This window comes from Maniola jurtina, chromosome 15 (genome assembly GCF_905333055.1).
Source record: "Maniola jurtina chromosome 15, ilManJurt1.1, whole genome shotgun sequence".
Taxonomy (NCBI): Eukaryota; Metazoa; Arthropoda; class Insecta; order Lepidoptera; family Nymphalidae; genus Maniola; species Maniola jurtina.
In genome coordinates, this window is record NC_060043.1 from 3,632,497 (window position 1) to 3,657,291 (window position 24,795).

Below are 24,795 nucleotides of genomic sequence, written 5' to 3' on the forward strand. Positions count from 1 at the left end.
AAAACTGCCATACCCTTTGCAGGTTAGGCCGCTTCCATCATAGACTGCATCATCAATTACCACCAGGTGAGATTGCAGACGAGGGCTAACTTGTATCTGAATAAAATTTGAAAAAAAATACTGGAAAATCTTACAACGAAACTCTTTACGCTTTTTAACTAAGAAATTACTAGCTGATGCCCGCGACTTCGTTCGCGTGGATGTAGGTTTTTTAAAAATCCCGTGGGAACTTTTTGATTTTCCGGGATAAAAAGTGCTAATCCAGGGTATAATCTATCGCCATTCTAAATTTCAGCCCAATCCGTCCAGTAGTTTTTGCGTGAAGGAGTAACAAACATACACACACACACACATACAAACTTTCGCCTTTATAATATTAAGTGTGATACCTACGGTGTCATCTAACGTTCCGAACGCGTGTTTTTGCCGTAACACGAATTTCGCGATGTGCGACGTTTTTAGTGTTCCGTACCTCCTAAAACAGATTTTTATTTATTTTTCTGTGTTATAGTTTGATTTATCGTGCAAAATGTTGACAAAAAATACCCGAGTACGGAACCCTCAGTGCGCGAGTCTGACACGCACTTGGCCGGTTTTTTCACTCAATGAGTGTAGTATCTATTTCTTCTTTGAGCCTAACATAATATAATATCTAAAAGAATAAGCGAACTGACTGATTTAATTAACGTACTTGCAAGCAGAAACTCGGCATGTACCTACCAACCTACGTTTAGGTATAACGTTAACCCTCACTTAGGAGTCTTGCTAGCAATAACCAGTCGGGTAAAAAAACCTGGGCTGGTCAGTCACTATGTAATAAGTAGGTAGGTATAAATAAAACACACCCTGGAAACACTTCAATATTGATTATTATTTGTTACTACTAAACAATTTAAATTATAATAATAACAATTATTCTTATTGATAAGTTTTCTGAATAAGTCACACGTAACACTTTATATCGTAAATTAGATATATTAGATCAACAATTTTTATGCTTATAAAATTATAATATATCACATTTCTTTATAAATATAAATAAATATAGACATTATAATATTACATACAAAATTTACCTTCATAAAATTTAATAAAATTTAGTTTACATTGCAAAAGGATTTGATAGAAGTCATAGAAGTCGGTTAAAAAGTAGGTATCGGTTAGGAAGTACATAATATTTATAATTATTTATATCACGGTTTTACATTAAAATTAGAACTTATTTATACTTAATTAATTAAAATACTGCTTAACAATTATAAATATCAAACTTAAATTATAATATAGGTAGGTATCTAGTCAACTTAAGTAGTTAAGTAATTCTAACTTAAAATATCGTGATTGTGAGAAAGTATCTCATTGATAAAATTGCTAAATTGTAAGTAATTTTATCCTTGTCAAAACTCAAAAGTCGAACGAAGTCAATAACTTATTTTATAACACAGATTTTGTCCTACACTACAGTCCTCACTCATACATAAATTATTTATTTTATAACGATTGCCTATTCAGTTATATTTGATAATAACAATTTAGTTACAATTACAGTTCTAGTATTTATATTATTATATTAATAATTCAGTTTCTAGTTACAGTTAAATAGCAGACTGAGACGGCTTTTGGAGTAAAGTGCAGATTTCGGGAAAGTGAGACAGGCATCGATCATAGATTATAGAGGATTATAATGTTTTTCAAAATAAAATTATGACAATTTTTTGTCGAGCATTTTAGTATCGATAAGGCCAGCCCTAAAACTTATTTAGGCTCCGCCCATACGCCATTTTTATGATCCCGGAAGCTTCAAACTAAAGAGTCCACTTTTTTATACGTAAATGGAGACACTGGTTGACAAACCCTACCTCACGAGCCGTCTCAATCAAACTGTGTAACTAAAATTACATAATGTCATCACTCATTTTTCACCATGATTATACGCGGAATTGTCAAGCCCGCCAACATACTTGTCCACAGGCGTTACCTCTAACATTTTTTTGGACTTCCTATCCCTATATTCCACGATGAAATAGAAGAAAACTCCAACAATCATACTGCCCAGTAGGATGTAAGTTTTGGCGCTTGTTCGAAAGTAGGGAGATATGATGTAGGCAATGATGTAACCGACTGACTCCCACAGTCTGAAGTTAGAGAACGCCGCTTCTTCTCTGCCGGGGAACAGGATTCCATAGTAAGCTGTTAAATAAAATTAAATAAATCAATAGAAATAGTAAAATTTTATAGCCTAGTGATTAACATGTCCGCCTCCTGTACGGCAGGTTGGTGGTTCGATCCAGGGCATGCCCTTCAAACTTTTCGTAGTTATTAGTATTTTAAGCTATTCAATATTACTTGCTTTAATAGTGAACAAAACCTTCGTGAAGAAACCTGCATGCCTGAGAGTGTCCATAATCAAGACACGGTCGTGTGTCGAAGCCAAGTTCAAATAACGTTAAAATTTCATCTATAAATATCAGACATTCTTCACCAATGTCTGTGAATGACCTCATTCAAGTTGCAACAATTGGAGCTATTTTGAGGCAAAATCATTATTTCCACATCAACAACATCGTTTCTGATACGAACCGCTAAGGCATGGAATATCCTTCTGGTATCCGTGTTTTCTGCAACGTATATAACCTAAATATCTACCTTAAAGGTAAGAATGTAGGACAAGACAAGACGCTCCAACCTCTAACGTTATTGCTTTTTCGTCGTCCAGCCTAGGAATATTGCAATTTAAAAAACCATCCTTAATCTAAAATGTCTGAAATAGTTACCATTGATCTGCACAAGCCAAATGGAGTCGCAAAGACCCCAAAAGATAGCTATAATGAACATGATATGGCTCTGGTCAGATTGCGGTTTCCATACTAATATTGACACGAAGAGCACAAAGTGGGCGATTGTAGCTACGATGATGAGGGGTAGACGACCGGTGACCTGAAAAGGAATTGAGGAATTGTTATAGGTAGCTGCTATCACGTTAATTTATACTTATTCTCAATTCTATGCAACAAAGGTCTAGTCTGTCTGTCTATCAGATTTTCGCAACCCATCTATTTAACCGTTTTTGATGAAAACAACAGGTAGGTGGTACAGAGATAGCTTGCCTCTACTACTACTACTATTACTACTAGTACTACTACTACTACTACTACTAATACTACTTTAGTACTAATAGGCTACTTTTTGTCTCTCAAAACCTTAATCCCCATAGATATACGAAGTCGCAGGCATCATTTGTTTCATTCACCCTTGCACCCTCCATCCATTTACCACCGATTCAGAACGCACATTCCAGTAAGAACAACCGGTAAGACACTCATCAGTTACGCTTTTTAAAAAGCAAAATATTACAAAGAAGTAATAATATACCTAACTATTACACTACCTTGTGGGCTACCGAATGCAAAACCAATTGCTTTCATAAAATTTGTAACTAAATAGTATAATTACCTCGACTTAATAATTAATGTTACTCGTACCTACTGTTTAAATTTATGTAAAAATCTGAAACTAACCTTAGCCAAATATCCAAAAACGACACATCCTATGGCATCTGCCATTCCATAGGTCATCATCACGAACCCGACTGTGCCCGTGCCGATGGCACATGATACGAACGACTGAAATAAAATATTTATAAGTGTAAATTAAAAATTTAGGTATACCTAACACCCCCGACAAGTGAAGGTTACAGTAACTAGAAAAGAGCTGATAACTTTCAAACGGCTGAACCGATTTTCTTCTATTATAGCTAAGAACACTCTCGATCAAGCCACCTTTCAAATAAAAAAAAACTTAATTAAAATCGGTTCATTAGTTTAGGAGCTACGATGCCACAGACAGATACACAGATACACACGTCAAACTTATAACACCCCTCTTTTTGGGTCGGGGGTTAAAAAAAGGATTAAGAACGAGTCTGTCGAAGAAAATCAGTTCAGCCGTTTGAAAGTTATCAGCTCTTTTCTAGTTACTGTAACCTTCACTTGTCGGGGTTGTTATAAATTTTTAATTTACACTTGTTTATAACAGCGCCTATCGTTGTATGAACTGCAAAGTATGAAGTAGTCAACTAGGTACGGTAAACAAAAATTTTTTTTCGTTTTTCTAAAATTGATCATTATCGGCTTTATCATTATTAGATAGATACTTATTCATCCATAGCGGATTTTACTTTCTATTTGGTGAAACTTTGCATAGTAATATACCTTGAAATATAATAGCTTGATATATAAGTTTTAATATTCAAATGAGAACCAAATTACGTTCTTTGTAAAGGAAAGTACTCGACAGATAAAGAAGGAAGGATTGCTTAGTTATTTTTCTGGTTCTGCTATAGCTGCCATAACATGCTAGATTTTATTACTCATAATAATTAACCTATGAAATCTTATATCGAATTTACCGCAGTAAAATCTGCACCAAAGAAGGCCTGCTGCATTCCGACGAAGATGTTGATAATGACCAGCATGAGTTGGTTAGGTTCTATCAACAACTTGAGCGTAACCACCAACAGAGCCACTCCTGATAATCCTGAACCAGTTTCGCCACGGTTAGTCTTGTACCTGATTGATAAAATAAAATGCATCCATATTAAAGTAAGACACTCAAGTATTTCTATAATGCGAGACTTAGTAGTAGGGACTAGGGGATCTAAAAATTAAAGAGTCTTAGAAGAATCAATGAATTAATTGTTTACTGTTATCCTGAGCCCTGTCGATTTAAGAACTTAAATTAATACCTTTTCATTGAATCCACACCAATGGCTACGATGAGAGCAGCACCAGCCATGCACGCTAAATAAATGCCTGCAAACATAAATTACGGAAGTTCAGATAGGAGGAATGCGCAGGTAAAAGAACCAAAATAACCGTCTAATACTCTCTCACCCTTTTGTGGACTGCCATCAAAAATATGCATGGAGCTGCGGGAGAAGAAGAAGAAAAAGAAGAGGATGCATGGAGCTCCTAGATACAAGTGACACAAGACCGAGGAGTATGAAAGAATCTAAAGACACCGATGCCCAGCAGTTCGACATCCATCGGATAAGATTACGATGATGATAATAATATGAATAATAAGTAAATTGACGCGTCGTCGCTCAAATTTAGGAGCAAAATTGTTGGGATATTTTGAATTTATAGGAAAAATATCAGTAAAAAGAAAAGCTTGGACGTCCTGTTTGAGATATATATTTGAAGTGAGATAAAAAGTCATCGAAGGTAAAACAAAAGGATTTTAGAAAAAGAATAAGAATAAGTTTAAATATAAACAATTTAGTTTACAGCCAGTTCCAACAAAAATGGCAAATTATCTCACATCAACATTTACATATGTAAGGAAACAGAAATTCTTGTGAGGATTGATGGAGGATTGTCGTTAACTGCAATGCGTGTGAAGTGTGTCAATACGAATAGCCAGCGTGCGAAATGCAAGCTAATAATGGACCTTTTGTTTACTGGGGATGAATTTACTTGCATTACAGAAAATGTTGTTGCATCTACTTAGGATACACTTATCGGCTGAATTAAGAACAGTAAGCATCAGATTTATACAAACTCAAGCTAAAAACAAATTTAATTTGACTTGTCTAGACCTAGCTGATGACGAAGTTAATAATGTTAATGATGATAATAGTGATAATAATGAAGGTGACAATTCTGTAGTGATGATACATTAATAATGGTAAATGATAAATGCCTCGTTGGTCAAGGGCTAGCATATTTGATACATCGATGTATTTGACTACTGATTCCGAGTTCAAGTCCGGGCCGAGCCAAAAAAATTGCCTTTTCGGTCAAGAAGTTCTCAGCTCGTAAATTAGCGGAGTTTAGCCCCATGCCTCGGAGAGCATGTAAAGCGTTAGTTTTGCACTCGATTCCATCGGCCTATCAGAGTGCAAGAATAAAGAGTGACTTCGTTGTATGTGTGTGCAGTTGTTTTGGATGTCATGGCTAAAATTTGGCCAGTAGAACGTTATAAGGTATATTATAACGATATAAAACCAATTTACACTAATAAAACGGTTATCTACAAAAATTACAAATAGGCTCGATCTCCTGAATTAAGAAATATAAGGAAAAATGGCTCTGACGGGACTTCGTCTGTGGTGGCGTTTGCTGGCGAGCGGGTGCCGCGTGTATGTTGGCGGGCGCCAGCACAGACTTATACATATAGTTTCCCTAACTTGTAAAGCCAGACAAGAGGAAAAAAAAAGAGATATAAGAGGAGAGCCATATACCTAAAATGATCTAAATCCCAAAACCTACCTGCAATCATTTGTATCTTCTCTGGAGGTTGTGGCTTCAGAGCCTCTCCTGCGTCAGCACTGGGCAGAAAATTGGCACCGCAAAGTTTTGGTATCATGGATGCGTTTACCGCAGTCACTGCTGCTAAGTTGTCACCTGATGAGATGACTGGAAAAACCAAGAACAAAACATTTTAATGCAGTAAAAGAACTACGTGCAATAAAATCTTTTTTTTTACTTCGCGTCGTTACGCTCTTGGCAGGGCAGTCGTGTTTAGCTAATTTTATTTTATTTAAAAGCAACGGGCAAAACTGAATAATGGGGGAGATCAATGTTTCAATTATTTTCATCTTTTCTTTTATGTATACAGACAAAAGCTATTGATAATGCTGATGCTAAAATGAACAACTGAAGTAGTTATTCCTATTCAATATAAGCTTGCGACACTATTTAGTATACCTACCTAGTTCATCCTATTGAAAGAAGATCACTTCTTCTTCTTCGTCTCAATTAACAAGAAGAAGATCTTGTAATCATCACGAACAATTGGCGTAAGTTTTAAGCCACAATACTCTTCCACGCATAACTTGGAAGGAAGATGGTATATTAAAAAATAATAACATAATGATCTGCATAGCGGAAGAATCTGTTACCTAATGAAGAAATGAGATTGCCCCAAACTTGATTGAGTTGAAAAATCATGAAGAAAACCCCGAAGAAGCGCACCAGTAAGGCTTCCGCTGAAATATTGGTTATTTTGCTTTGGACTTCTGAAACCTGAAATCAGGAAAATTACATTTAAAACGAAACAGCTTCTACATTATTCCAAAAAATATCATAAGTACATCGGTGATAGGATAAAAGTCAAATCTTCGTCAATTTTCTTAACAGATCGTATTACAACTTTGCTCCAAATGGCTCAACAACCCGTTTAAAATATTGAGAAGGTCTTAATCTAACTTTTAGTCAGATATCGCAGAAGAGCCCTCCCAACCTTTAGCTTTTATCGTACATCCTCATTTTCTACATTTTCATTTATTTATATTTCTGATCTTCCATGGGCCAGTGTCAATACAAAAACGATCTCAGTCCATATAATGGGTGCATATGTGTTTGATACCACACAGCATATTCTCGATGGTATCCCTATTTCGTGATGGGATTATATTATCGCGTCCACCACTCTAGACACACTTTAATCATCCATTGCAAAGCATCCAATGCGTTCCGACTCCAATCTGGACCAAGTCCAACTTTTCCATCAATAATCTAAGTATCAAAAAAACTCACTACAGACAGATAGGTACATTTTGAGCACCATAGTGGCCCTCCTCCCAAGCCTACGAACAGACCAGCCGGTATCATGGTCCAGAAGCGCGGGTACAGCTGCGCCGCGATGTACGGCATGTACGTGATGAAGGACAGAGACATGGCCCACTTCGTGCCCAGCCATCTGAAAATTATGAATTTCTTTATTTAAACAACCTTGTTCCTAGAAATCGTGGCTTGAACGTTGTCATCCAGAACTGGTTGACATCTAACCTACTCGCACGAAGCGTTACTGCTCAACATTTCTGATATTACAGCATCTATTTTAACTACCACATAAGTCGATACCACTTTCAAGACAATAATAAAAAAAGCCCCTTCTAGGCAAGCGCCCTACAATCTGGGGTTTATCATTTGCTTATTGCCAAGCATGATTGTCGTAAGTGCAAGCGCAGCAGCCATATCTTGAAAAAAGAAAACGACCCAACCCACATTGAGTTCAAAGTCGAAACACCAACGCACCTAGATTTGTCTAGGCAATCTTGGACTTACTGGACCAGTTAAAGGTCATTTTACTAGTCTGTGGCGTCCCCTCACATTCGAGCTTACAATATACGGCATACAAAACTGCTTTTAGATATTGTTGCATATATGACACAAGTTATTACACATTATTGGCGTCACTCAGAAAAGCAGGTATTATTTAAATATTTTTATCGAATTATTGGAATGTCCTCTCCAAAACCAACACAAAAATCACAAGTTTAATGTGTAAGGTTATCCGAGAGTTTTAATCTAAACAAACTAATGCCAAAATAAATAATTTAATTAGAGCGTGATTGCTATCACAACATCTAATTATTCAGTTCACAATCCAAATACCGAAAATATGCGATATCGCTCCGAATCTCGGAAGGAGACTGGACTAAAACCTTCAAAACACCCGTATTTATGCAAGTTCAATCTTGTTGGCCGCCTAGCAACAAATTGTATGACATCGAATGAGCGAAATATCGATTTTATCAAACTACCTGCATCAGATAAATAAATAATTTTATATTATTTTTGACAACTCAAATCAATTTTTAAAAATAACCTTACAGTTCGGCCGTCCTGAATTTAACACGTCCTCGTGTTTCTAGTCAATCTTGTCATGTCAGTCGCGGGCTTCCTTGCCCTAAGTCAAATCCAAATCATGGGCTATCCTGCCCTCCGTCAAATCATTAAAACCTACACTTGAACTGCCGAACTCTCAGTTTTAATATCAAATCAACAATAAATCCAAACGACTAACTTCTCATTCGATGTACACGAAATCTGAACCACTTATTGCAAATTACTTTCCAATTCACAAAAGACTAAATTATTAAAAAAAATCTAAAAATTTTAATCACCAAATCAAACTCAATAAAATTTTTAATCAAATGTGGGTTGTTTACAAAAAGATACCAAAGCGAAATTAAGACAACGTGAGACACGTCCCACTTCTGAATTATTGGCGTCACTCAGAAAAGCAGGTATTATTTAAATATTTTTATCGAATTATTGGAATGTCCTCTCCAAAACCAACACAAAAATCACAAGTTTAATGTGTAAGGTTATCCGAGAGTTTTAATCTAAACAAACTAATGCCAAAATAAATAATTTAATTAGAGCGTGATTGCTATCACAACATCTAATTATTCAGTTCACAATCCAAATACCGAAAATATGCGATATCGCTCCGAATCTCGGAAGGAGACTGGACTAAAACCTTCAAAACACCCGTATTTATGCAAGTTCAATCTTGTTGGCCGCCTAGCAACAAATTGTATGACATCGAATGAGCGAAATATCGATTTTATCAAACTACCTGCATCAGATAAATAAATAATTTTATATTATTTTTGACAACTCAAATCAATTTTTAAAAATAACCTTACAACAATCTCTCATATTCAATCATTAGCAAAACTGTCGTAAGGTATACCACATAGCCTTGGTGAATAAGTAAGGCGGGGAGGTCAACAGGTTAAAGCTAGCTAATAATATAAGTCTGAATATTTAATGTATTTTAATAACCTCAGAAAGAACAACGGGCAGAATGGCCCAGTATTGTAATACTTTCCTACCTACCAAAACTAAACTAAACTACATGCTTAGATAGTAGATACCAGTAAGAAAACGATAGTATCCACCGGGGATGATGGAACACTTGATTACTGATTAGTTTTTATTCGTTGACCGAAAGACGTCCACTAAACAAAGGTAGGTCTCCACGATCGTCCGTCGCCTGAAGCATGCGACTCGTTTTATTTTTTCCAGTGCGAGCTCATTGAGGGTACATTCAGTGAAGAGTAAAATGTAGCGTTTTCTTTAAAATCAACTACATTACCACTCGACTGAACAAGTGTAAATTAAAAATTTATAACACCCCCGACAAGTGAAGGTTACAAGTACCTAACTAGAAATGAGCTGATAACTTTCAAACGGCTCAACCGATTTTCTTGAATTATAGCTAAGAACACTCCCGATCAAACCACCTTTCAAACAAAAAAAAACTAAATTAAAATCGGTTCAATAAATTAGCAGCTACGATGCCACAGACAGATACACAGATACACACGTCAAACTTATAACACCCCACTTTTTGGGTCGGGGGTTAAAAAAGGAAAGTTATATGTAAACAACTTACTTTATGACTACGACAGGAAGGAAGATATTGGAGAAGATGAGGCCCGCATACACAGCCGCCAGAGAAGCTGTTCCCAGGCCTGCTTCAGCATTGATCGAACTCTGTAGGTTTGCGGCACCCTAGAACACGAAGGCGTCATATTAATTTATGAAAATCGAGCAAATGTGACTACCAACAGCCAAACTCATAATTTATTTGGGTACCTAAATTCGATGACCAATGAGACGACGCTATCATCACACTAATATTATAAAGGAGAAAGTTTGTATGTGTGTGTGTATGTTTGTTACTCCTTCACGCAAAAACTACTGGACGGATTGGGCTGAAATTTAGAATGGTTAATACTTTTACTACTGGAATACTTTTTATCCCGGAAAATAAAAGAGTTCCCACGGGAATTTTAAAAAACCTACATTCACGCGAACGAAGTCGCGGGCATCAGCTAGTAACTTCATAAGCACTCAATGGTGTCGTGGAAGAATTCAGCCTGATTGCTGCTAGCAACGAGTAATGACCTTACCGGCAGCAGTATGACTATAGAGCCTATAATAATATACATTGATATAATGCTGCCTCATAGCTTTAGTGACTAGCTTATTTGGCTGCGGATTTGAGTCCGAATCCTTGGTTGAGTCAAAAATGTTGGGCTTTTTGTCACTTTTCCATAATTTTTGACAATTTTGTCAGTAAGTAGGTACCCAACAGCCCGGAATTTTCAAGCTGGCAGTGCGATATTGCCGTCTCATTGGATTATTATCTGAGTGAGGGAATAAAGAGTACACACGTCTACACTATAAAATTCCCTGCGTGCATTGTTTGAGATTGGTTGGTGATATTCTGAAATTGAACATTAATTAGCAGAACAGATCTGGACGAACTCTACTCTATGAGAGAACATGATCACACTAATAAATTCTACAACTAAATTAAAATGAATAAATACTTAGTCAAAACTGCAATCTGTCGATAAGTTACTAGCAATATTTGTCAAAAAAAATACTACTTTTGCCAAATAACTACGTTACACGTCTTATATACAGATTAAAGATAGATTGATTACCAACTCTGGTCGACAAATAAAAACCAACTTACACTGTACGCAGTAAACTGCACCATAAAAGCTATGCTGATGATCACAACATTCTTCATAATCCGCCATGTCTCCTTTGGTTTGAAATCTATATCCTCAATCTCCTTTTGTTTCAAGTCAATATCCTTTACATCCTTTTGTTTAAAGTCAAACTCCTTCATCTCCTTTGTCTTCAAGTCAAGCTCTTTTATATCCTTTGATTTAAAATCAATGTCTTTCGTATCTTTCGTCATTTTGACTTTATTCCTTTAGTTTTCAGGTTTATCCAAACAGTCGTTAAAATTCACTTTTAATCAATTACTTACTGAATAAAATAATCATTAAAGTTCACTTATTATGTCATATCATATTTCACACTTATGCGCATTTAAATTAACTGTTCTTTAATTCAGGTCAGTAATTAAGTCACTTTATTTTATTACAACCTGACGTGTAAACTGTAATAAATTAAAAATTATTCTGCCTACTTCTTTAATCTAGTTATGTTAGTTTTAACTATTATAATAAAACTAATATACTTAGGATGTATCTTTAGATAAATAAAACGGGTCTAACAAAAAACTATGTGAAAAATGTGTTTTATATTTAAATAATATATTAGGTATATTTAATGCTGTAGAATTATTATTTAATAATTTGCAATTCACGAAGCTATTAGATTAGTTATCTAAATACAGATTGAAAACTGATAACGGTTTTATTTGTTAAACTAACGATGAAATTTAATATAATCATTGTGGTTCCGTTTGCTCCAACACCGTCTCTACAGAGAGAGGTGTTTTTATCACAGTTATAGGTACCTACTAGCTACTGCCCAGCATGTTACATTCATTATTTACACTTTATGTACCTTTATTGTACCTACGTAGATGGTAGGTAGGTACTATGTCTGAAATATTCACGCAAGTTCCAATATCAACCGTACAAAGTTTCAACTAACAACAGATTGATAGACGAACAAATTCTATTTTTAGTCTAGCTATTGACCATGACAAGTGGAGTAAAATGGAGGACTTTGCTCTTCGTTAGGATACATCATTAGTATAGTTAAATAAAATAATTCCCATTTTGCCTATTTATCATAGTCAACAAACCTATCAATCCTTTCGTTTAATAAGGAGTACGCGACTCTCAAGATATGCCACTATCTTACCGAATACTGTCACGTCTCTTAATAATATATAAGAGGCTTTTAAATATTATGTAATTTCTAAGCCTGTGAACACTGGTCGTAAAAACCTAAGTAAGATAAAAAATCTAAAAACCTTGGCGGCTTTCCCGTTGGCTGGTAAAAGTCTTACCCTAATAGGTTGAGTCTACATAGGTGTATATCTTCGAAAAAATCAAGTGTAGATTAAGTAAATGAGTAAGATGACTTTGGAACCCTAAATTATATGGGATTAACCCAATTAGACTGGACTCGCAAGAGGATCAAAAGTAAAATATTAAACAATGATCAAGTTTAAATAACAAAGTTCAATTTCAATATAGATTAGCATCGCTACTTGATATAAAAACACTTTTTGTTTTGATTTGATTTTATAAGTCTGAATTCACACGATTTTCTTTGAAGTCAACTGCTACTTACAGGCATTACTTTTAACTACCAGGATGTTATGAACATTATACTGCACATCTTGAAATTTTAAGATGGAGACGTTGAAAAAAAAATATCTTAGATCCATCAGTAAAAACCCGCAAAACCAAGGTCTGTTGAATACGTCCCCGCTCCACTGAACAAGATCACATCGGAGCAGAGCGGAGTAGAGGCATGTTAATTAATCAGCTCCCCAATTGTGTAAGAAAATCGTATTCATGGTTATCGTAATAGGAAGCAAATTCTGCTCCTTGATTGGCTGTGAAAAAATGTAAACAATGAATTAACCAATCAAAGGGATGTAATCTGTAAAGCTCACGGAAAGCTCCAGAGTTGTCCGTTAGGACTTAGGACTGATACCTATTACTTTCAGCACAATCATCAATGATAAATGATAATACAGTTATATTGTAAATATCCTGTAAATACAAATGTAATAATGTGAGCGGTGTTTCATTGGAGTAACCACGCTGCCACAACATGATGAAAATATTATCTGATTGGTCGAAACACATTGGCCGGAGCTCAATCCGTTTGACTCTATTTTATTAATCGAAACCTACCTGCCAGTGCCTTAAGTATTCAAGTATAAAACATAAAAAACATGACACGGGAGTTACGTTTTTCCACTTTGTATAATACCCGGCAGGGAATATAATATCATCGACCTGAAAGAGATAGCGGTTTCGTAGAGCGTTGTCTCTGTCGTTGAGACCGACAAAACGTCACATAGGTATGAGTGACAGAGACAATACTCTACGAAGCCGAAATCTCTTTCTAAAGCTTGATGTACAAGTATATTTTCTGCCGGCTACTGTAAGGAGATTGGGGAATTGGTCAAATGAAAGAGAAGAAAATTCTGAGTTCATGAATATAAATGTACTACAACATTAAAATATATACCAAGTGACAGAAAAACAATTTCACCATATTCAGCGTTTATTAAGACGACGATCGTAGTCGGGTTTTAGTTTTCAACTTTATCTTTCTAGACACGTCAATCAAACTGAGCTACACATTGTAACAGCTGTAGTTAACAAAACCATAATCAGTAAAAAAACCGGCCAAGTGCGAGTCAGACTCGCGCACTCAGGGTTCCGTACTCGGATATTTGTTCCGACATTTTGCACGATAAATCAAAAACTATTTACTATGCCTAAAAATAAATAAAAATATGTTTTAGAATGTACAGATAAAGCCCTTTCATATGATACCCCATTTGGTATAGTTATCTTACTTTGAAAATTTAAACACATTTTAATTCTTTTTAAAAGATGTAACCACAAATTCACGGTTTTCGGATTTATTCCTTTACTTGTGCTATAAGACCTACCTACCTGCTTTTCATGATTCTAGGTCAACGGGAAGTACCCTATTGATTTTTTGACGGACACCACGGACGGACGGACGGACAGGCAGACAGACAGACAAAAAAGTGATCCTATAAGGGTTCCGTTTTTCCTTTTTAGGTACGGAACCCTAAAACGTGACACAAGAGAATGAAATTGATTTTTAATGCTTGTTCATATTATGTTCTTGTTAATATGTTTAAGAATTTTCACACAATGTAGTAAACCAATACTAAACATAAGTGGATTGAAACAAAGAATCTCATCTGTTTTAAAGATGCCTAAAATTTAGTTTTTGTCATAAACATACGATATTATGACCTTGTATACCTACTATGTTTATGGATTTTTTGTGTTTTTTTAGACGTATAATGTTTCGCAAATCAGAATTTAATGTTGCGGCCACATAAAGGTTAACGTCAATGCCCAACATCGCCATAATTACTGCGATAATCAACACGTTAAAACTGAGTGGCCACACTTGAACGGTTAACGTCTAATGCCAATCGAAATCGTCTAACGCCAAATGGCATTGTGAATGCTGTTGTACGTTGATCGTGGCTACATCTACGTTTAACGGGTAACGCCGTTGAACATCGCGTTGTTGGCCGTTAATGTGGCCGGGTAACTAAAAGTGTATTTTGCATATTAAATCAAGACTAAATCTTACAACAATTAGGTAGTAATAGTACGGTACTAATCCGACTTATTTTTAACCCCCGACCCAAAAAGAGGGCGTTATAAGTTTGACGTGTGTATCTGTGGCATCGTAGCTCCTAAACCAATGAACTGATTTTAATTTAGTTTTTTTGTTTGAAAGGTGGCTTGATCGAAAGTGTTCTTAGCTATAATCCAAGAAAATCGGTTCAGCCGTTTAAAAGTTATCAGCTCTTTCCTAGTTACTGTAACCTTCACTTGTCGGGGGTGCTATAAATTTTAAATTTACACTTGTTGTTATTCTATCATGACGAAAAGCCGTCATCTGATATTATTAGTGTTAATTTTTCATTTTCATGTAGATGGCTCGTGGCTCCCGCTTTATTATTTAAAACCTTGAATTTTTATTTCATTTACATCATATACCTACATCTTCCGCTTTTTACCAATGCCCTTTACCTACTTTAAGTTTGCCTGAAAAAAATTAGCTCTTTTATCAGCTATTGTATAATTTATGCCCTTAAAAAGTATACGTACCGAAGTTACCTTATTAAATTACCAGAGGGTGCCCGCGACTTCGTCCGCGTGGATTTAGGTTTTTAAAGATCCCGTGGGCACTATTTGATTTTCCGGAATAAAAAGTCGCCTATATCAATAACAGGGACGCAAGCTACCTCGGTACCAAATGTTATACAAATCTGTTAAGCGGATGGGTTTTTAGGAATCCCGTGGGAACTCTTTGATTTTCCGGGATAAAAAGTAGCCTATGTGCGTCCCCGGGATATAAGCTAACCCTGTACCAAATTTTGTCAGAATCGGTTAAACTGTTAGGCCGTGCAAAGGTAGCAGACAGACAGACAGACACACTTTCGCATTTATAATATTAGTATGGATTACTTACTAGCTGATGCCCGCGACTCGGCTAGTAAGTATAATTTAAATAACATGTAGGTACTTAACTGAAAAATATACATATATGGAATGCTCATACCGTTATAATCATAATCATTGAAAAAACATACCGTGCATTATACCTACAAGATGATAGTACCTACCTATCTATTAGTCTATCGCATCCAATGTATAAGTACCTACTTCTTATTATAAAAACAGGTAGATAATCCGTAACAACTATAATTTGGTCGGAAATGTTCTGTTTTCCTTTAATGAACCTTGATCATCGTTCTTACATATTTTTTATTTTTTTTCCTATTGATAAGGAAAGCGCAGTGAGCCACTGAATACTAGCGGCATAAGAGCAAATAATAAGTATTTAAAATTTATGAAAATCTCTACAACCAAACTACGTTTGTATGGAAAGCGCTGGAGAGCGCACCAGAGTTTCCTACTTAATTAATACTAGATGATGCCCACGACTTACTTGGATTTGGTTTTTTTAAATCCCCCGTGGGAATTCTTTGATTTTCCGGGATAAAAAGTTACCTATGTCTATTTCCGGGATTCAAGCTACCTCTGTACCAAATTTCAGATAAATCGGTTAAGCGGATGGACCTTGAAGAATCCTGTGGGAACTCTTTGATTTTCGGGGATAAAAAGTAGTCTATGTCCTTCCCCAGGATGAAAGCTAACTCTGTACCAACAACATTTTTCATCAAAATCGGTTAAACTGTCGGGCCGTGAAAAGCTAGCAGATAGACAGAAAACAGACAGACAGACACACTTTCGCATTTATTAGATGTATTTAGTATGGATTGACGTGCATTGCATTTGCATTGGTCCAAATGCCAACGACAACGAAGAAAAATCAGACACTTATTGGAGTACGAATTTCATTCACGAACTACCTTCTGTCCGCGACTCTGTCCACGTGGACTACGCAAAAAATATCAGATCCTTATTTTAGCCCCTTAGGGCTTGAATTTTCAAAAATCCTTTTTAGCGCATGTCTACGTCATAATAGCTATCTGCATGTCAAACACCCGGATCCGTCCAGTAGTTTGATCTATGCATTGATAAAACAGTCAGTCAGCCAGTCAGTCAGTCAGTCAACTTTTCCTTTTATATATTATATGCCTATATTATATGGATAAAGATGTTCACGATATTATACTAATGTTAGAGAAAAATCGTTCGAATTTTTTTATCTATAAACTGTCCGTCTTAAATCGTTTGAAATTCTAAGATAGAATTTTTTGTCAATTGTTTTTTTTACCAATATTATATAACATAATATTATTAGGTATTCGATATTAAAAAACACGAATAAAATAAATAATAAGTAACTCATACTGATGATATTAATTTTAAACATGACAAGATTTGAAGATGCGTAAAAAACAAAACCTACTGCCGATAAAGAACCACACCTTTTTGTTTAAAATAGGTACCTATTCACTTTAGTAGGTGTAGCGTGATTATTTTTTGCTTATTCTAATAGATCTGCAGATGGGTGATAAAAGCTTTTAGAAGTGAATTGATCAAGTCAAGGACGATATGACAAATTATCCTGTATTCATAGGATCTTCTGGCATTTAGGAAAATTAATTGCGTTACCTACACAATTTATCAATAGGTCTACAATCCAGAACATGTTTTGGCTTCTACCGGATCCTATTGCCATTTAAAACATGTATAGCTGCCTTATATTTTGTATAATTTGTTAAGCTGCTTATCCATTAGATATTATGTGTTAAATTAAAAAGGACAACGGAGGCTATATACATAAAATACATAATTTATAAGTAACTGAACAATTTCCTGTCCTTCTGTATAGAAGCTGATCCATGATGTACAAGGAACTGAAAGTTGAATTTTCTAATCTGCTGAAACATTTTCTGTCTGTCTATCACTCTGTCTGTTCCCGTGCTGAAACCACTATACGGATTTAACTGCAATTTGGCATATTTACAGCTAATATAATAGCATATTTTTTATATCGAAGGTCAAAAGGATTCGTTCAAAATTCAGAGACTGAATTCAGAACCTAAAAATCGGATAAGTATCCGATTCCGGTTTGTGGAGGCAAGTGCATCCACAAATTCAGATCACTCCATCGAAGTTCGTTCGGTAAGTCTCGTGGTTCGTAAGTACCTACTAGTACTATTAATGGTTGCCTAGTACTTTAATAATAATGAAAGAGGGAATCATACATACTTATTCATGATACCTACTTCTGTTATTAATACATAAAAACACAAAACTCAATTGGAAGATGGCACATTCAATGCAAATTGAATTAATTCAGAGTCTGATTTTCTGAATGCCTTGAGACTTGAAAATGCAAGACAAACGTTCTTAATTTAGATTTTTAAATATTTTTTCAGAGCACTTATTTTTATTATACGTCCATCATTCAAAGTACCTAATGTGAATTTACTACAAAATTAAATATAAGTACCTCCATCATACACCCACTCACACATTTTATCATGCTTGTAACAACTAATTAAGGTAATATTGTATGTGTTTTTAATTACTTTTGAATACTCGTAAATTTTGGTGAATAATTCAGTAATAAATACTTTTAATTACCATTTAATGCATGAAATATTAATGGAACTTAAAATAGACTGATGTTGATAAAGATAAGTACTAGTAGGTAGGTTCAACCAGTTGTGGAGGTGTAACGTCGAGAGACGAGTGGCCTATTTTTTTTGTTCTAATATTTTTAAGGGGTTTTATAGGTGATCTATGTCAGCCTCATCGATACAAAAATTTATAATACCCCCGACAAGTGAAGATAATAATTTAACTAGAAAAGAGCTGATAATTTTTAAACGGCTGAACCGATTTTCTTGGATTATAGCTACACTCTCGATCAAGCCACCTTTCAAACAACAACGGCTCATTAGTTTAGGAGCTACGATGCCACAGACAGATACACAGATACACACGTCAAACTTATAACACCCCTCTTTTTGGGTCGGGGGTTAAAAATTGAACTAGTTAAACCTAATATGTACTACAATAATTTGAGAGAATCACTAACAAATTCATACACTTTCATTGCCGAAATACTCAAAACTTTGTTAAAAATATATCGGCAATGAAGGTGTGTGGCCTAGTTGTGACAACACATCAATCGATTGCGATCGAGCAACATTGACTCAAGTCGGTAACTCGATGGGTGACTGGGTGATGGATGGGCGGAAGGATTTGAAACCCACCGCATTATTATCCCAAGAGAACTCCTGCCATTATGTGATTAATAGAAAGAAGTCACGACCCTTAGCAATGAGCTATACGACTATTTTTTATATAGGTATGTATATATAAAAGGTTTACAAATAAGAGCTTAAGAGGGGTCTCTCCGTGACTCGCTTCATACAAACGTAGTTCCAATTTCATTTGAATATTAAGCAACCAAAGTCCATGAAATTTTGCAGACATATTCTAGAAACTAATATCGATGTCTGTGGTTTTCCAGATTTCTGTTAAAATATTCGGTTTCAAAGTTACGCGGTCTTACAAATTTACATACAAATCTTTGAGCCCCTGTAATTTTAAAACTACATATTTTTAGAAAAATCTAAAACACCACAGACACAGATATTAGTTTCTAGAATATGTTTGCAAAATTTCATGGACTTGTATGTATGAAGCGAGTGACGGAGAGAGCCCTGTTAAATGACATACTCTATCGATGATTTCAAAATAACGGAGTAAGTTGCAATATGGTTATTTGAACGTAATCAAAATCCAATTACAGTCGGTTTTTGGTTTAGTATCATTAGGCTCTTTTTAATCTCCATAATGAGGTTACTGAAAGTAAATATTAGGAACCAGCACTTTATTGCACAGCTTGTAAGATATTTCTAAAGCAAATGTATTCAAGATCATCTTAATCCCCGTGTTATCCTCGTACTCAAAGGAAACAATGCAAGTCTCAGCAAATAGTTACCTACTACTATGTCGTTCGACCTTCTTCAAGGCTTTGTCTTGTTAAAGAGAGATGAACTTTTATTACATTTCCGTTATCACTAGGTCATACCGCATAAGTACGTGATGCACACGCTGTTCATTAGTTATTCAAAAGATATCGGTGGAGATATTTAAAAAGAAGCCAAGGCAAAAAAAAATCCTACAAGTTCAAATATTTTTAGGGGATAATTCCACGATACGACTAAGTAGGCAATGTGATTATGGTGATATTTTTACATCATCATGATCAACACTTTTCCGCCCCACTACTGAGTACGGGTCTCTCTCAGAATGAGTAGGGTTTAGGCCATAGTCTGCCACGCTGGCCCAATGCGGATTGGCAGACTTCACACACCTTTGAGAACATGGAGAACTCTCAGGCATGCAGGTTTCCTCACGATGTTTTCCTTCACCGTTAAAGTATTTAATTGCTTAAAACGCACATAACTGAAAAGTTAGTGGTGCGTGCCCGGGATCCAACCCCCGACCTCCGATTCGTTCGACGAGACGTTCTAACCACTAGGCTATCACAGCCTACATTTTTACAGCAAAAATAAAGCCATCATGGCCTTGGCGACTGGCGTTGAAGAATCAATCCAAAAAACTAATTGATCAAAATATGCAAAGGTAACAAAAAATCCACTATCACAAAATACTTAAGTACTTATCAATTGGAAACTCGGCTAATAAAAATATGTACCTAAGTAATGTTTGAATTTGAACATCTTAAAAGGTCATGGTTTTGAATAAAATATAAGGCAAAAGATTTTACAATAATTACCTTGTTAGCACGTTATTATTAGATAAGTAGCTACTACAAACTTTAATGTAGTAACTAATTTTATTCCACTTTCATCATTAATTGACGGGCCACGGCCATACGCTTAAAGGTATTATTATCAGCAATTTATAGCTAAGTAGGTATGTACTTATCACCAACTGTTTCATACGTATGAAAAAGAACACTTTCAGAATGTTATTAAACATAATATTATCTACCGGGTACTAAAATTAAAAATATAATTGGACAGATAAGTCAAACTCAATAATTTACCCAGGTATTCATTTTTTTAACGCTGGAAAATGCGTTTCCGCATCCCTCCCGGAAACGGGGAGGGTATGTGGGAATCGTTGGCCGAGAGGCGGCTGGAATACCCACCAAAATCCAGCGGTGCTCCTACGCATCGCCTGGCGACTGGGTCACGGGAACACCGAAGCAATAAACTGCGACCCAGCCAGCGATGTCCGCCGAGCTAGACACTCCATCAAGGACCCTCGTGAGGTCCCCAAATGGCGCACGGCAGCTGCGTCCCGTCCTTCTCCTTCTCGCTTTCATCCACTCCCCCCCCCCCCCCTGCTAGGTCATTAGATATGGTTTACTGTATCGCGGACGTATTCAAAAGGGACCAGCAGCACCCGGGCACACTGAGAGGGTACCTATCTCAGGGTTAAGGACATTAAATCGTATTCGTTAGCATACGTATAAAACACCTGTTATTAAAAAATTAATTAATTATGTATAATTAATCAATATTTATGCGCCAACTGCGTCATACTTAATCAATTAATCACGCTTCAAACCAGTAAGGGTCATCAAAATGAAGACGTTTTTCGTAGCTTTTAAAAATGATTTGAATTTTTTGCCTGATTCGGATCAACCTAAGTCTTGAGCGCTAGTGGGAGACTCTTGATCTGATGATCAATGTTAGAGCAGTCGCTCTACACTTTCGAACAAAACACATACCTACAGACTACGTCTAGGCTACGTCAAGGCTAGATTTTTGTGTGATGCTCACACATCCAAGAACTATTCAATTCCATTCCATTAGACTGTATGCGTCCACTGCCAGACATAGGCCTTTCCAAGAGGGCGCTACCAAACACGGTCCTCCGCCATCCTCACCACCCGCTCCCCGCCACCTTCTTCAGGTAAACGGTCCATCCAAGACTCAAGAAGACAGAAAAAGGAATATGCAATGTACGTACCTATGCGGTTTCCTCAATAACTTGAATGCATGGGCAGACTCTACCTACCTACATTATATCTTAGTCAAGCCAGGTGATTATAACAGTCGTCCATGCGGTGAAAACACGAAACCGCTATTTTCGTTTATTTACGTAACCTTGTTGAATTTGTTGATGTTACGTATGAAATAACTAAATGAATATTATGCAAATTGATAATAATCTAATAAGTACCTAGGTAATTTCTACTTTCACCATTTAAACTAACTCTTTGATGCAACATTGTATTAATTACGTATAAGTACTAATGTTGTATAAGTACTGATCCTACTTACCTACCTACCTAGGTGTTAGGTTCTATCACTTCTATACATATAGTCCGTACAAAATGATATCTCACTCGCCAGTTTATCTCTATGTGTCAACTGTCAAAAGTACGGTTCAGGACTAACATCCTACTTTTGACATGACACTGTCATGATGACAGTTGCGACAAAAATGGCGAGTGAGTTCTCATTCTATACGCATTATACGGTATACCTGCACTTTATTCAGGGAGTGGAGCTACTTCAGTTCCAAGTGTTTATTAGGTAGGTAGGTAGCTGATTTTTGGAGTTCAATCACCTTAGCTTAAAACTGCCCAGGACCGGCTTTACCAAGATGCGACCTCAAGTTTTTGCTTTTTTGCAGGATAACTGGTTAACCGGTATATTATATTACACTTAGATAATATGTGTCTTCGGAATAACGATTTTTTGCGGTATTAGAAACTAGAATAAGATGATTTATAACATAATGTGAAATGATTACAAAATCTTTAGATCGATTAGTACGATCATTAATTACTTAGTGCCAGCCATTGTTGTGTGATATGATCAGTAAGTTTAATAATAACATCACCTAGTTCATAATTTCATAGCTGTATATTAACAATTTTATTCATTTTTCATTTATTTTGTATTAGATGATGCCCGCGACTTTGTACACGTAGATATACTAAGTAGGTTTTTTAATTCCGTGGTTCGTGGTAATTGATTTTCCGAGACAAAAAGTAACCCATGTCCGTCCCCGGATCTCAAACTATCTCTATACCAAATATCATCAAAATACTAGCCTGTGTTGATTCTTGGTTAATCCTCTACTTGTCTGTGAAAACCCCGTCAAAATAGGTTCAGCCGTTCCGAAAATAAGCGCATTCAAACAGACAATTTAAAAAACGTGTGATTCAGTTATGGTATAAGTTCAAATAACCATATGCGAAATTACAGACACGTTTCAATTTTATTTATAAGACGTATAGATAATCGTTTAAATTAGCATTTAACAAGTGAAATTGTATACTCAAGTAGGTAGATACTACCCAACTACTTACCTCAATCACTCTACCTTGTGATAAAGTTTAAAATATCCTCATTTTAAAGAAGGTACCTATATTATATTTTGTCAATACTGCAGTAGGCACTATTTCTAAAAAGCGGATATAACTCAAAAACTACTTTTCAAAATATACCTAATCAGATAAATATTAATTTTTCATGCATCTAATAAGTAGGTTTTATTTTATAAGTTAAGTATGTATGTAGTTACTTTAAGTATAATATTTTGAAAATATTCACTCAATAATTTTACGGATCGAGGTGCAGAAGGAGTAAAATAGATCCCGCGGTTAAATTTGTTTCACAGACAAGATCCTGCTTATCGGAAAAACGGTAAAAGCGGGGAAGCGCGGTGTTGCGTGCGCGCGCGCTTCTTTGCGTGTACCGGCAGACTGGGTGTATTCTGTTATCTGTAATAAGTGCTAGTTTCTACGCGCACTACGGATTATGTCGAGTGGTCAAAAAATCGAGCAAGTGAGAATTGGACACGCACACGAAGAGTTCCGTACCAACAAGAAATAACACTTCTTTTTTAGGGTTCCGTACCTCACAAGGAAAAACGGAACCCTTGTAGAATCACTTTGTTGTCAGTCTGTCTGCCCGTCCGTCCTTTGTATCTGTCAAGAAAACCTATAAGGTTCTTCCCGTCTAGAATCATGAAATTTGGCAGGTAGGTAAGTCTTTAGCACAAGTAAAGCAATAAATCCGGAAACCGTGAATTTGTGGTAACATCATTAAAAAAAAAAAAAATGTGTTTTAATTTTCAAAATAAGATAAATATATACCAAGCGAGGTATCATTTATGAAAGGGCTTTACTTGTACATTCTAAAACAGAATTTTAATAGATTTGTGTCGGAAAAATACCCGAGTACGGAACCCTCGGTGCGCGAGTCTGACTCGCACTTGGCCGGCTTTTTTCTAATTACTCTCGCGATTATCCTACTTTAGATCTGACCCTGTTGAAATTAAATTATTGTGCCCATTTCCGTGACACAAAAGTCCTAAAATATCGCCCACCTGTGGTCTTGGATTGACCCCGTTGTCGCTGTCTCAAAGTCATGACTGTAAAATTTTGTGTGTTTACCTACTGCCAAATGTCTAAAGCCATTTATTAGCCAAAGAATATAATTATGGTTCTGTAGTATATTATAATGCTATGCGGGTATTCTAGGAAATAATATTGTAGCTGTCAATAGATGTAAGCAGTCCCTAATAAACCGTTGTTGCAACTCGGCGTTTTACTTCGATATATTACAGTGGCGCAGTCGAAATAATAAGTTTTTCTTAGTTTTAAATGTCGGGCAAGATGTCGGTCGGCAAATTAGGCGAGTTTAACCTCAGTTCGGGTACGTGGAGTACCTATATCGATCGAATGGAGCAATATTTTCTTGCCAACGACGTGAAACCTAACCTACAAGTACCTACGTTGCTCGCGTGTGTAGGTGACGCAACATACGAACTGATGGTGGATTTGTGTTCTCCAAAGAAGCCTGGTGAGATGACATTTAGTGAATTGGTCCACCTAGTGAAAAAACACATTCAGCCAACGCCATCGATTCTCGCGGAGAGATATAAATTTCGGAAACGAGTACAGGCTCAGAGCGAATCGGTGGCTCAGTTCGCAGCAGCTTTGAAACACTTAGCCAGAGATTGCGATTTTAAGGATAACCTAGAGGAGAACTTGA

At 36.0% G+C, this 24,795-nt stretch overlaps 1 protein-coding gene and 1 long non-coding RNA gene across 5 annotated transcripts; one reads left to right on the forward strand and one right to left on the reverse strand.

The window, feature by feature from the left end:
- Positions 1-498: 498 nt before the first annotated feature.
- LOC123872302 lies at positions 499-13,172 on the forward strand. Its single transcript, XR_006797453.1, has 3 exons — positions 499-510; positions 5,258-5,262; positions 13,071-13,172. It is a non-coding gene; the product is annotated as an uncharacterized LOC123872302 (long non-coding RNA).
- On the reverse strand, positions 1,090-23,492 carry LOC123872280 (UNC93-like protein). Of its 4 annotated transcripts, none has more exons than XM_045916477.1 (11): positions 23,321-23,492; positions 11,287-11,721; positions 10,195-10,313; positions 7,542-7,704; positions 6,905-7,028; positions 6,273-6,419; positions 4,745-4,811; positions 4,409-4,568; positions 3,519-3,623; positions 2,775-2,937; positions 1,090-2,190 (listed from the first exon to the last, which is right to left on the reverse strand). In XM_045916477.1, the coding sequence occupies exons 2-11, from the start codon at positions 11,515-11,517 to the stop codon at positions 1,913-1,915; spliced, it is 1,557 nt and encodes a 518-aa protein (XP_045772433.1). In that variant the 5' UTR covers positions 11,518-11,721; positions 23,321-23,492; the 3' UTR covers positions 1,090-1,912. The 4 variants fall into 4 exon arrangements, with proteins under 4 accessions (XP_045772433.1, XP_045772434.1, XP_045772432.1 ...); XM_045916478.1 differs by having other exon boundaries at positions 23,363-23,489; XM_045916476.1 differs by having other exon boundaries at positions 23,350-23,489.
- Between the last annotated feature and the right edge of the window lie 1,303 nt (positions 23,493-24,795).